This window comes from Sinohyriopsis cumingii, chromosome 9, assembly GCF_028554795.1.
Source record: "Sinohyriopsis cumingii isolate HCF-2022 chromosome 9, ASM2855479v2, whole genome shotgun sequence".
NCBI lineage: Eukaryota > Metazoa > Mollusca > Bivalvia > Unionida > Unionidae > Sinohyriopsis > Sinohyriopsis cumingii.
In genome coordinates, this window is record NC_142969.1 from 116,672,532 (window position 1) to 116,687,727 (window position 15,196).

General features: G+C 34.8%; 1 protein-coding gene across 2 annotated transcripts in view; it reads left to right on the forward strand.

Annotated features, from left to right (window-relative positions):
• LOC149792524 (dynamin-binding protein-like) overlaps positions 1-12,904 on the forward strand; it is a 115,965-nt gene extending 103,061 nt beyond the window's left edge. The window contains exons 18-19 of one of the 2 annotated variants that reach the window (XM_089971151.1): positions 225-412; positions 4,467-12,904. In XM_089971151.1, coding sequence (XP_089827277.1) covers positions 225-407 — 183 coding nt within the window. In that variant the 3' untranslated portion in view covers positions 408-412; positions 4,467-12,904. Of the gene's footprint in view, positions 1-224 lie in introns of both variants that reach the window. The other variant, XM_089971150.1, reaches the window with a different exon arrangement.
• The last annotated feature ends 2,292 nt before the right edge of the window (positions 12,905-15,196 follow it).

Genomic DNA, 15,196 nt, shown 5'->3' on the forward strand with positions numbered 1-15,196 from the left:
AAATTAAATTATTTATTCTAATTTTCAGCTCATTCTTAGCTTTGAAAAATGTTATAATTTTATTTGGAGAAACATTCACTGTACAGAATTTACTTGCAGTAAATAATTATGATTTGTACGGCTTGTTGGTGTATAATAATTAAAGAATACTCACAAAATTGCTTTTGATATGGTGTACAAAACAAATCATGGAAAATGCTCATCTATTTATTTTGATTTTTCAGTTTTACTATGCGGAGTACCAGTTTGATTCTCGAGGCGGCAATGAAGTGTCGATGTTTGAACATCAAGTAGTTACTGTGCTGGCAAAGCAGGATTTGCAAGGAAATCCAGAATGGTGGCTAGTAGATGCCGATGGACATCAGGGATATGTTCCTGCTGCTTATCTCAAGAAAATGCCCACCTAAACATTGTAATGTTATGATACATATAGAGAACTTGTGTATTTCCACATATATAGTAGATACCTATTTGCAAACACCATTGACCCACAATTATATAATGTGCTTGCAGATCAGGTTCTACACTATTATCAACTACAAACAGCCAAGTGTCAGATATACCATCAAATATGGCACCAGTCTATCAGGTTCTACACTAAATATGGCACCAGTTTATCAGGTTCTACACTAAAAAAAAACAAGGGTAACATCTGTCAGATAATGCTACAGGTTATCAGGTTCTACACTATTCATCAACTACAAAAAGCCAGGTGCCAGATCAGTCATTAGATAATGCTCTAGCAGATCAGGGTGTATGTTATCTATTCAACATAAATCAGCTATGTAGTTATGGTCTGGGTGGATGCTATTTATTCTACATAGATCCACTATGTAGTTATAGTCTGGGTGGATGTTATCTATTTTAAATAGATCCTTTATGTAGTTATGGTCTGAAAGATGCTAGTTATTCTACATAGATCCACTATGTAGTTATGGTCTGGGTGGATGTTATCTATTTTAAATAGATCCTTTATGTAGTTTTGATCTGGGTGGATGCTATTTATTCTACATAGATCTGCTATGTAGTTATGGTCTGGGTGGATGTTATTTATTCTACATAGATCTACTATGTAGTTAGAGTTTTGGGTGGATGCTGTCTATACTACATGGACCCATTATTCACTTAGAGATCTGTGTTTATGCTGTTTGCTTTTGCATGCACATTAAACAGTGGGTAGAAATATTACTGTAATACCTGGATAATAATTATGTACACCAACCCCTCCATAACTGTTTTTCCTTTGCAGAATTGCCACATTTTTTGGATGCCAAAAGGGCCTTTCAAATACTGATTCAACCTCTTTTTACTACCCACCATATATATATATATATATATATATATATATATATATATATATATATATATATATATATATATAGTCAAACCTTGAATCCAGGACAGCATAAGTCATACCAAGGGACTTCCATTGACTGACCAATCAAACATTTCCTCATTTTATTGAATTGGCTTCCATGTTTTAAAGAGAAAGTAAATGGAGTTATATGTGTAGTTAGGCTTATGAGAATCTTACCTTAATGAAACAAATTCACTTTTGGAAAAACATTAGTCCTGAAGTACTTATGAACAAGTGTAGGAGTATGTATTGTCAGAATCATTGGGTAATTGATATCACAGAGAACCTATAGAAAATTTTAATCATTTTCACTGCAAAAATGTACATCACAATCCATTCTTTTACTATTACAATCTCACTGGTATTCAACAAATCAGAGACTGTTGGTTGGCTTATTTGAAGAGAATTGTGCAAAAGACTCAGTTTTTATACCACTGAGCTTTTGACTAATGGTGAATAAAATCCTTCCAGACTTACACTTTTTTTCAGTGAATATGTTAATATTTTTCTATCTAGTCTAATTTTAAGAAATTCTATGATAAGAAAAAATGGGAGGATAAGACCCAAAGTAAATTATGAAAGATATACATTTTATTCACTTAATTAGAAATCTAATATTTCCATTATGAATTTCTCTTTGATCTTTGCATTTGTTGACTTTGCTTCCAAGTTGGCACATATCAAAGAAGCATGAACTGATGTTTTGGCTTTTGAAGTGGTCAACTAAAATTATGCATTGGAGGTATTTGTAGATTGTACTTTGCCAGTGACTGACCAGTCAATGTCACCTCCTATATGTAAATTGGATTCCATGTTGTAAGGGGAAAGCTGATGGAATCGATGTTTCATTTTCAGTGACTTAAAATTTTGTGTTAAAAGTTGATTTTTTGGGGTGTTGTTTGTTCCACTCATGAAACTCGATATTTAGATGCATCTCTGTTACTGTTATACCCATAAAAAGAAAGATGGTAACTGTGACCTACATTTTACATTGATTCATCCCTACTAGACCTATACACATTGTAGACTACTCTGAATGCCATTTTTGACCAGTACAGTTGGAAAGTAAAAATAAATATCTTAATTCAACGGTCAGCTTTTCATTTTAAAGACTACATCTAGTATATTGTAATATGTTACCCTCCGTTGGATAACTGTGCATTGTGCTTTTTGACCAGTACAGTTGGAAAGTAAAAATAAATATCTTAATTCAACGGTCAGCTTTTCATTTTAAAGACTACATCTAGTATATTGTAATATGTTACCCTCCGTTGGATAACTGTGCATTGCATGCTTTGCATGTGAGGCCTCAGCGATCATGGCTAATCATGATAATTACTGATTCATGAATTCTGGCTGTCACTCAAAGCCTGTGACTTTCACTTATTAAAATCGGACTTCTAAGAGCGGACAATGATAATAGCATTTCAAGGAGATTGTAAGAACAGTGAATTGAAAAAAATGAATACAAAAATAACATTAATTTGTTTGTTATCATCTTATTAATGCTGTTTTTGTGTGATACAAAAGAATGTTTTTCACTCATGCATGTCTTTTATGCGCTGTCACAGGGGTTTCGTAGGCACTGGGGGGGGGTATGAAATGGATAGGATAGATAGGTGGATAATTACACAATATGGCAGAACAATATTGGATGTATTGTGCCAATTAATAGTTCAGATTTCAAATTGATTAAAAGTTTCATTGTAAAGGTAAATGATTGGCAGAAAATATTTAGATAGAAGAGTGTCCAAGATGAAAGGCTGAATTTATTTTCAGTGTGATTATGTTTACCATGGTTATTGGAGACTAGTGACAGTGGAAGTGAGCAGTGTGATCATTAATTACTCTCTGGCTTTGTTTAGATTCCTATGCTTAAAAGCTGGCAAGATTCCTGTTTATTATCAATATATTGGCATCTCTTTCTGCACAGCAAATTTTGAAAAAAATTCATTTTCTGTTCTTTTTGAAGTATTTTTTAAAATTAGCAAGATGTTGCAAGCCCAGGACCCATTGTAGTATAGGGCCCAATGTACAGTAGGGCCCAGGACCCATTGTAGTACAGGGCCCAATGTACAGCAGGGCCCAGGACCCATTGTAGTACAGGGCTCAATGTACAGTAGGGCCCAGGACCCATTGTAGTACAGGGCCCAATGTACAGCAGGGCCCAGGACCCATTGTAGTACAGGGCTCAATGTACAGTAGGGCCCAGGACCCATTGTAGTACAGGGCCAATGTATAGTAGGGCCCAGGACCCATTGTAGTACAGGGCCCAATGTACAGCAGGGCCCAGGACCCATTGTAGTACAGGGCTCAATGCACAGTAGGGCCCAGGACTCATTGTAGTACAGGGCCAATGTACAGTAGGGCCCAGGACCCATTGTAGTACAGGGCCCAATGTACAGCAGGGCCCAGGACCCATTGTAGTACAGGGCTCAATTTACAGTAGGGCCCAGGACCCATTGTAGTACAGGGCCCAATGTACAGCAGGGCCCAGGACCCATTGTAGTACAGGGCTCAATGTACAGTAGGGCCCAGGACCCATTGTAGTACAGGGCCAATATACAGTAGGGCCCAGGACCCATTGTAGTACAGGGCCCAATGTACAGTAGGGCCCAGGACCCATTGTAGTACAGGGCTCAATGTACAGTAGGGCCCAGGACCCATTGTAGTACAGGGCCAATGTACAGTAGGGTCCAGGACCCATTGTAGTACAGGGCCAATGTACAGAGAGCCCAGGACCCATTGTAGTACAGGGCCCAATGTACAGCAGGGCCCAGGACCCATTGTAGTACAGGGCCCAATGTACAGCAGGGCCCAGAACCCATTGTAGTACAGAGACAAATGTACTACAGAAATGTATTTGACTTCAGCTGAAAGACAGTTAAAAATAACAATAATTTGAATTGTTATCAAAATGATATAAAATTTTTTTAATGCTTTCAAGGCATATATCTGACATACATTTGTACCTTTTTGTTTTACTTTTCATTTATTTTGCAATACATGTGTCTCTTCGCACATTTCTATACACGTATGATGATGTTTTCCAGTGTAGAACTCTGGTGGAGGAAATCTGTCTTTTGTAACCTGGCTATTGTACTGTGAGCATAATCTTCCTGATTTCTACCAACAATTGAGTCACAGTAATCAAGATAAACCTTATTTGCAACACATTACAACCAAAACTAGCAGTGGTTGATGCTGGGGTCCAGTAAACAAGACATTTTGCAGGAGTTCAAGTCGCCAAGAAAGCTGCTGTTGTAATTAATTTTTTTAAAATTTAATTTTAAGTTCTCTTTGTTACTTTTGAAGGGTAAATAATTCCAGATCAAAGCTGAAATGAGGACTATATCATTATTTTTTGTTTGTCTCAATTAATGGTAAGAATAAGAGTGGACTTTATTTGTTTATGGAACTCACTGTAATGAAATCTCTAGTATAACTCAAGTCTGACTAATTTATTTCATTAATTTACAACACTAAACTTGAGGTCTTCAGTTCATTCTTGTAACCCATTATAAAGTCATTTGAACCAAAACATACTATGTTATAATGTGGTTTTGCATAAAACACAGTTTCTTTCAGAACCTTGCTTACTGTGTACCCCAGAGTAACACTATTTCATAACCTTGCTTAGGGCTGTTCCATATAAACATACATGTTGCCCAGGGAAGGCAGTTTTTAAAACTCTATGCCAGGATAATTTAATTTTAATTTTTTTATATTCAGATGGTAAGAAATTCTAAATTGCATCTATGGATGAGTAGCCCACATGCCTTCCCTGGGTCCCAGGTATGTTTAACTGGAACAGCCCTTACAGTGTACCCCAGTGTAGGGCAAGGTTGCACTTTTTGGGCTCTTCAGAAGAGTGTAATATTGAGGGACAAGTGTAACAAGTTTTAAATTGCATCTATGGGTAATAAATAAACATTCATAGGTTCCATGTACTTTTTTCTTTACAGAAACAGAATGTATTCTGATATCACCATTATTATGCACCACTTCAAACACTTGTTTACTTTCTTCATTTTCTTTTTTTTAAATTATTGTTGCATGTCATTTACTATAATGTATTTAGTATGATTCAATATGGCTTGTGATATACACATTTTTTTAAAAATACTTCTATATACATGTTGATAATAATGTAATGAAATGGAAAAATGTAAATGCAAATACACATTATATATACATACATTTGTATATTTTACAAGCTGTTTAACTTGCTTTGTTACTTATTAGAGTATATTTATATGTGCTTTTTGTACAAGATATTTTTGGTATTTTCTATTCACTTGATTGTTGTTGTACATTGAAATGTTAAATGAAAATATTAACTTCCTCATATTTCTTAAGTTTCAGTGAATGCTAATTTTTTTTTCTAGTTTGAATTTAAGTATATATGCTATGCTACCCAAAAAATAACACAGGAAAAACAGCATACAGGAATCTTTTGTCTTTCTAATCTTTTCATTAATAATATTGTCCTTTAACATAAATATAATGGTTTCTGTTTTTAATAAATTGACAATTTTGTTATTTCCACTATGTTCTTGTTTTCCACTGTATATAATCCGATTACAAATTGTATGTTGATCTGCACTAAAGAATCTCAGTAGTCACACTGGAATCCATGTATAAATGACCCATCAATTAGCATTGGAATCCATGTCTAAATGACCCATCAATTAGCACTGGAATCCATGTATAAATGACCCATCAATTAGCATTGGAATCCATGTCTAAATGATCCATCAATTAGCACTGGAATCCATGTATAAATGACCCATCAATTAGCATTGGAATCCATGTCTAAATGACCCATCAATTAGCACTGGAATCCATGTATAAATGACCCATCAATTAGCATTGGAATTCTTGTCTAAATGACCCATCAATTAGCACTGGAATCCATGTATAAATGACCCATCAATTAGCATTGGAATCCATGTCTAAATGACCCATCAATTAGCATTGGAATCCATGTCTAAATGACCCATCAATTAGCACTGGAATCCATGTATAAATGACCCATCAATTAGCACTGGAATCCATGTCAAAATGACCCATCAATTAGCATTGGAATCCATGTCTAAATGACCCATCAGTTAGCATTGGAATCCATGTCTAAATGACCCATCAATTAGCATTGGAATCCATGTCTAAATGACCCATCAATTAGCATTGGAATCCATGTATAAATGACCCATCAATTAGCACTGGAAGCTATGTCTAAATGACCCATCAGTTAGTCACACAAAACATCACTGTAAGCTTTACGATAGTAAATTATTATTACTTGTGGAAGAAATCTGATGTGTATAAGTTGATCAATTGTGTAAGGTCCTTTTGATTTGTTGGAAAATCTTTGAATATTCTTATCAAGGTGGTTATCAGGACATTTCCCACAGTGAGACTGTTTGAGATTTGTCATGTTTAGATTGTTGTTGCATTAGGAACTTGTTTAAATCAGATAAATTATTAATTAACTACTGCCTTCATTTTTAGACATCAGTTGTGTCAGATTTTTCAGCTTGTGTGAGATCTCAAAAAGTGACAAATATCACAGATTTACGTTATATAGGTTATAAGTGAATAAGTCCCATCCAGGAGTCAGTATTTTAACAAAAACTTTAAAAATCCAAACTGTATCATTATTATGAGCCACTACTTAATTACAGCCTTTGCAAATGGTCTGGGAGTGGGGGTCAAATTGGGGTGTCCCGAGTCCCATAATTAGTACTCAATCACACACCACAGATAAATTCAAACTGATATACTTTGCTAGGTGGAAATCAGATAATTGATCTAACTTACTATATAAACATCCAAGCAGATGTTAAAACAGTCCTCTTGTTCCCTGAGCTTAATTAGAGTTTGAAGTAACAAAATAAAAAATTCTTAATTATGGAGCTATTCAAAAAACAAGGATTGAGTTGAGTACCAAGAACACAAAAGGGGACAAAACCCACCTATTGTTATAGTGCTAGGCCTGGAAAAGGCATCTCTCTTTCCCTCTCCTTTCGATAGTATGCAAGGACAGACTTATATAGACACAAAAATGTTTTTGCATCCTGCAGAATTTTTTCATTGTATTCTCAAATTATTTTCCATAGTACTTGAATCACTTAATTTAAACCTACAGAATTTTTTCATTGTATTCTCAAACTTATTTTCCTTAGTACTTGTTCACTCAATTTAAAGCCCCTGCCATAATGTGCTGGTAGGTCTGGGTCTGTTTAGTTTTTTCAGAGTAATCAGTTGGACAAACAACATAGTCCCTGATCTATTGTCACATAATGTTGCTTGCAGTTGGACTTATATGGTAATATATTCAGTACCCTAAGTTTACCTCATCATAATGTCACCTCATTCATAATGTAGGACATTGATAGCTCCCATAAACAGTATTATAAAGGGGAAGAGCCGTTAATTACTCTTTATAATGCACTATACATACTGTATATACTCACATGTCAAGTCCAACTACAGTCTGAAGAGACCCAGACCTGCTGTTGCATACGGTGCAGGCAGATCAGGGTCTATATTGTTTGATAAACTGGTTACTTCACATGGACTGCTTCACATTGTTTAGTTCCTTAAAAAAGGTTTCTTTAAAATTTGAATTGTCCGTAGAATAAAAGGGCCCTGTTGATGAAGGTATCAGATATCAATCCTTTATTCAGTTCCTTGTTGATGAAAGTACCATGCATCTGTCCTTTAATCAGGGCCTTATAGATGAAAGTATCATATATCTGTCCTTTAAACAGGGCCTTATTGATGAAGTTATCAGATATTTATCCTTTAATCAGGGCCTTAATGATGAAGGTATCAGATATTTATCCTTTATTCAGTTCCTTATTGATGAAAGTACCATGCATCTGTCCTTTAATCAGGGCCTTATAGATGAAAGTATCATATATCTGTCCTTTAAACAGGGCCTTATTGATGAAGTTATCAGATATTTATCCTTTAATCAGGGCCTTAATGATGAAGGTATCATATATGTCCTTTAATCAGGGCCTTAATGATGAAGGTATCAGATATTTATCCTTTAATCAGGGCCTTAATGATGAAGGTATCAGATATTTATCCTTTAATCAGGGCCATAATGATGAAGGTATCAGATATCTATCCTTTAATCAGGGCCTTAATGATGAAGGTATCAGATATTTATCCTTTAATCAGGGCCTTATTGATGAAGGTATCAGATATTTATCCTTTAATCAGGGCCTTATTGATGAAGGTATCAGATATTTATCCTTTAATCAGGGCCTTATTGATGAAGGTATCAGATATTTATCCTTTAATCAGGGCCTTATTGATGAAGGTATCAGATATTTATCCTTTAATCAGGGCCTTATTGATGAAGGTATCAGATATTTATCCTTTAATCAGGGCCTTATTGATGAAGGTATCAGATATTTATCCTTTAATCAGGGCCTTATTGATGAAGGTATCAGATATTTATCCTTTAATCAGGGCCTTATTGATGAAGGTATCAGATATCTATCCTTTAATCAGGGCCTTAATGATGAAGGTATCAGATATTTATCCTTTAATCAGGGCCTTATTGATGAAGGTATCAGATTTTTATCCTTTAATCAGGGCCTTATTGATGAAGGTATCAGATTTTTATCCTTTAATCAGGGCCTTATTGATGAAGGTATCAGATATTTATCCTTTAATCAGGGCCTTATTGATGAAGGTATCAGATATTTATCCTTTAATCAGGGCCTTATTGATGAAGGTATCAGATATTTATCCTTTAATCAGGGCCTTATTGATGAAGGTATCAGATATTTATCCTTTAATCAGGGCCTTATTGATGAAGGTATCAGATATCTATCCTTTAATCAGGGCCTTAATGATGAAGGTATCAGATATTTATCCTTTAATCAGGGCCTTATTGATGAAGGTATCAGATTTTTATCCTTTAATCAGGGCCTTATTGATGAAGGTATCAGATATTTATCCTTTAATCAGGGCCTTATTGATGAAGGTATCAGATATTTATCCTTTAATCAGGGCCTTATTGATGAAGGTATCAGATATTTATTCTTTAATCATTATAATATGCTTTACAAAGTATTCACTTGATATGGGATTTGTAAAATCATTTTCTTCATTTCCATTCTTAGTTTTCATTATTTTCTCATGTTCATAAAAAAAAATATAGACTTTAAATCAGGGTATCATGATTGATGTATGTTGTTATCTAGATCATAATGTCACAAGTAGGGCCAGATTAAGGCTTTGGTGGGCCTGGGACTCATAATGTGACAAGTAGGGCGAAATTAAGGCTTTGGTGGGCCTGGGACTCATAGTGTCACAAGTAGGGCCAGATTAAGGCTTTGGTGGGCCTGGGACTCATAGTGTCACAAGTAGGGCCAGATTAAGGCTTTGGTGGGCCTGGGACTCATAGTGTCACAGGTAGGGCCAGATTAAGGCTTTGGTGGGCCTGGGACTCCTAATGTCACAAGTAGGGCCAGATTAAGGCTTTGGTAGGCCTGGGGTACTTCAGATGTGGGGGTGTCATATATAGCTACAAATACATCCTGAAAGCAGTCCTTAAACTGTCCTTTATATGTATATAATTATTATAGCTACAGAATATTTGGGTAAGTATTAGATGGTTTAGACCTACCTATATATGGTCTATTTAAACACATTTAATTTTATCCAGGGCAACCGATGGGGGCCTCCATAAGTAGGGGGCCTAGGGCACATGCTTCCTGGCATGTACCTCACCCCATCCCCCTTAGTCAGGCCCAGGTCCAAAGCCTGATATGACTTGTATTTTTCAGGACCATGTTTTTGCATTTTCAAAGAAACCAGGTGCATGAATAGTTTTTAAAACTGCAAGTACCACTGCAGTCGAATGTAAATTTCACTACAGCCATGTCCAGTTTTTACTGCTACACTAAATGTTGTTAATGAATTGGTAATTTTTACCATTGCAACAAAGATAATAATTGCATTGGTATTTTTTATACCCATATTGTTGCAATAGGATTTATATATTTGTTGTGTAAGTTTTCAAATATTATTTTTCAGATACCAATGTGACCGTGTATTTTATGTCTCTGTCTCTATAGACAGATGTTGATATATAACATTCCTTGTGTCAGTCTGGCCATCTGGTGATCTGTCACTCATTGGATTGCATGAAACTTGGTAAATGTTATGCTTACGATAGGAAGATGTGCATATGGACAAATCACTTTTCTTTGTAATTCTTGTTAGAGTTATTGCCCTTTTTTGTTGCAGTGAATGATACAGTGTCATTAGTGCAACCAATCCTGAAGTTTTTGAAGGACTGCCATGAAACTTGGTCATGACCTGAAGATGCACACGTAAACAGATCACTTTGCTCCTGCGTTATTTTATTTTCTTTTACATTATGTTGCAGCTAATAAAATTAATATCATTACTGCATCTGGTCCTGTAGCTGTTAGCTCTACTGGTCAAAGACCAGATGAGGTTATGGGATGCCATGTTGTCCATTGTCCATCTGTCCATTATCACAAGTTTGTTATTGATTCTTCTCTTAAACTACATCGAGGATTGCCATCAAACAAATACAATCATCCCAAGGTCTAGTTGGTCTTGAAAAAAATGGTGCTTCTCAGACATCTAATATGGCCACCAAAGAAGCCAACTTAAACATTTTTTTATGACTGCTCTTCCTGAATTGATGATCATATCAACATGGGGATTTCACTAAAAGATTACTTTGGTATGTAGTTGGTCCTAACACAAATAGCGCTTATCTGATGTCCAGTATGGTCACTATGGTAGCTACCTTGAAATTTTAGCTATTGTTACTCCTCTTGAATGGAAAGTGATATCGACATGGTGTTTTCACCTGAAAACTTCTAATGATTTCTAGTTAGTCCTAAATGAAAATAGTTCTGCTTGAACTTCCAACATGGCCACCATAGTGGCCATTTTAAAATACTTGCTATTGCTACTCCTCTTAAACAGAAAGACATATATTAGCATGTGATTTTAATTGGAAAACTTCTTATGGTGTCTAGTTGATCTAAAATAAGTATTGTTTCCATTCGATGTCGAAACATGGTCACCACAACGGTCATCTTGAAAATCTTGTCACTACACCTGCTAGATTGAAAGTCATATCAACACTAGGCTTTGACCAGAACACTTCTTATGTCTAGTTGGTACTAAACAAAAATGGCACCTATCTGACAATCCAATATGGCCACAATGGCAGACAGCTTGAAAATCTTGTTATTGCTTTTCCTTCTAAATGGAAAATCATTTCAACACAGGGTTTTCACTAGAAGAAATTTGTGAATGCAATTACTCTTGCAGATTTTAGTGGTTGTGTGAAACTTCTTCGTACATGCTATGGTCATTGTTAAAATATATGTTGACAAATCATTGTACTCACACTGTTTTCAGAAGAGTTGTACATTTTTTATGATCTCCACAGTTGAGTGGAAATGTGATGTGTGGAGATGGGGTTGTAAAATATGTTATTGCAGCAAAAGATTTTGAATATGTATATAAAATATGCATGTTTGGAACCAAGAGATATGGAAACTGCATATTCTGTTATAAAGATCAAATTTACAATTTAGCATATTTATTCTCATTGATTTTCTGTCATTGAATGTCATTCTAGTGAGAGTTGACTGTACAAAAATATTTACTGGGAGCAGAAATCAGAAATAAGTCCAAAGATCAAAGTATTCTGAATGTATTATGAATTATTTCCTTTTATTTTCATTTAAGAAAGAGCATCATTTCTATTCTCCACATAAAATCCATTTTGGTAAAGCAACTTTTTAACTCCTGGAAATGCAGTTTTATTGGTGTAATGTTTAAATATTTTATTGTTGTTAAAGAAAGTGTTATTTTCTGAGTTCTTTCATATATTCACTCAATATCAGCTGTACATATATAAATAAGTCATTCTTCTCATCATTCCATTTATTCTTGCACATAAAATAATTCATTAATAATATATCGTTTTTTAAAATGGGTTTCAATAGATAATTTGCTTATTTTATCAGATGAAACTATTGACAAGGAAGTATTGCTCTGGCCTCCTGCTTTATTGGTCAGTTTTCTCTCACCTGCATTAACAGATAGTAAGACGGCATATGTATCACTTACCAATGGTAAGTAGCAGTGAGAATGGCATAAAAAAAATTGACTTTTCGGTCCAAGCAGTTTCTTTGAAATTTTTATGCCATGCATAATTATTTAGCATGATTAAAAGGTGTGACACAGTATTTGCCAAACCTTTGTTTCTTGCTTTTCTTGTTTGTTGGGGGTGGGGGTGGTGTGTGCTGTAAAACTGCTGTTGAGTCTGTTAAATATCAATATTGATAAATGCCTACTTGTTTTCAAAGACAAAATTGTACTTAAATTTAGCCTTGGAATAAATTGGTTCTGTACTTTAGTAAGCAGTCATGACAACCTTCCTTGGCAGGCTGAGGGTAAACATAGGGTTTTATTTATACGCACTAATAATTTGTTTTATGGCTGAACAAATAAACATTGTTAACATTTTTCAAGAAAATGGTCTTCTTTTGTTTGCTTGTTACGCTATTGTTTGTAATATTGATAATTATTACATGAATTATTACATTATTACGCTATTGTTTGTAATGTTGATAATTATTGCATCTTGATTCTTCATTTCAGAATAAGAGGCGATTCAAGCACTGGTACTGTTATACTTAATCGCAATTCATTGTTTTTCTTGTTTTATTTTGTTCCATTTTATTGTTTTTCCTTCAAAAATTTCTCATTATGGTAAATTTCTGAACATTAAACCACTTCATTTCTTTTTGTCAGTGGGCAAGATTTGTTTCACTCATATGTGAATTGTTATGTACCAGTCTTGAACTGATCATTTTCTTGTCATTCATGGAGTACCAATTAATGAAAATTTTGTGGCCGGTGCAGATGATGAATTTTTTTACTCTTTCATTCTTTTCCATTTTTCAGGGAATATTTAAGTACAAACGAAATGTAGCTTTTCACGAAACCATAAAAACAATTCAGACAAATACAATTTAAGGTAGTCAAAATTTAAAAATTATTCCTCTAATAAGATGTACACTTTTTTATGAAGAAAGATAGTACAAGTGGAGTAAAAATTAAATTCTTTGGTAATGTCATACAAAGGCTGTAAAATTTAAAATAATTTCCACATATATTTTGATGGAAAAGGTATTAATGAATGAAAGGACTGCATAAAAGCTAATTAATTAATACCCACATTTTGAACAAAGGGATGTAACTCTGCATCTTATACTTTTTCTTAGGTATCTCTAGTGAACATGGATAGCAGTTATTTTTCCAATATAATCGATACATTTTTTCTCAGTACTGAACTTTCCATTGTGTCCAAATCCTATTAAATCATATGTTAATGAAGTGTACCATCTAAGATGAAGTTTTTTTCATAGGTTAACCAGCATTTTGTTTAGAAGCTGGACTGTAAACAAAACAGCATGCATTGGGTGTGGTTTCAAGATCGGCACCAGTGCCTCATTATTCACTGTGTCCGTCACCAAAATATACCCAGCTGACCACACCATGATGAACATATTCTTAAAAAAATAATTACCGTTAAATAAATTCCAAGAATGTCTAAATCTAACTGTTGTATCACCACCAGAATTAGAAAAGAACCAAATGCTCTAAAAATAGACGGGGACAAATTTTAGACAGAAAGTTGACTAAAAAACAGTATTTAAAACAAGCGATAGCTTGGGTCTGTACAATTTTTGGCCAGGGGTAATGAAGCAAGATAGCTGTAATGTAAACAGGTGTACACATGAAAGAAACAATGATAAGTGCAATGTTTCACATATATTGTATCAGGTACTCGGCCAGTTATTAGTATAAATAATAGCACCCTCAAATTTCCCATTTTGATGGGGCCAGTACCATGTTTGATAGCAGATATTTAATGTATTTCATTGTCATACGCCACTAAAAGAAACAGTGAAATAGTAAAAATAAAGCTCCTTGGAGATTCTACCTTACTGGACAATGTTACTGATCTCATGAAGAACTAAGCCATGTCTTTAAGGTGATATAAATATATATATATATATATATATATATATATATATATATATATATATATATATATATATATATATATATATCTGTGTGTGTGTGTGTGTGTGTGTGTGTGTGAACTAATCCTGGTAACTTATATTGGACATGTCTTAATGAGACCTTGGTATCACCACATGACTACTGCTCTTCCTCCTTGTTCCATATACCAGGCTACACCTGAAAAGATGCAGCGTTTCACGTAATCTTATTGATCAATGTCAGTAAATGGCTATTGAACTAAAAAAAATATACCAGGTTTCTAGAAGTATGTTTGTGTGGTTATGTTAAGCTAAGTAACTAATAAGGTATACCAGCTATCACAAAATTTGGACAGTATGGGGATGGTCTGGTTTGGTCATTGGTGTAACAATTAATACATACCAGGGAAGTTAAGTTACAGTGTGCTAAATTAACAGATATCACCGTAAGTTCTTGTTGTTGTGGGGTTTAACGCCATTTTTAAGCACACGATAGGCTATACATGGCGGCCAGTATTAATGGTGGATGAATAATCCGGGAAAACCCCGGGAAGAACCACCGACCCACGAGAAGCTACTGCGGTGAGATGGCAGTGATCCGCAACGGAGAGCGCTTTAGACCACTCGGCCACTCGGGGCCCCCTATCACCGTAAGTAAGCTAAGTCATAACGACAATAAAATGTATGGCTATTGCAAGTGAATGCAGCCAATTACGTGTCCCACAGATCAACTATAGGTACCAATAGA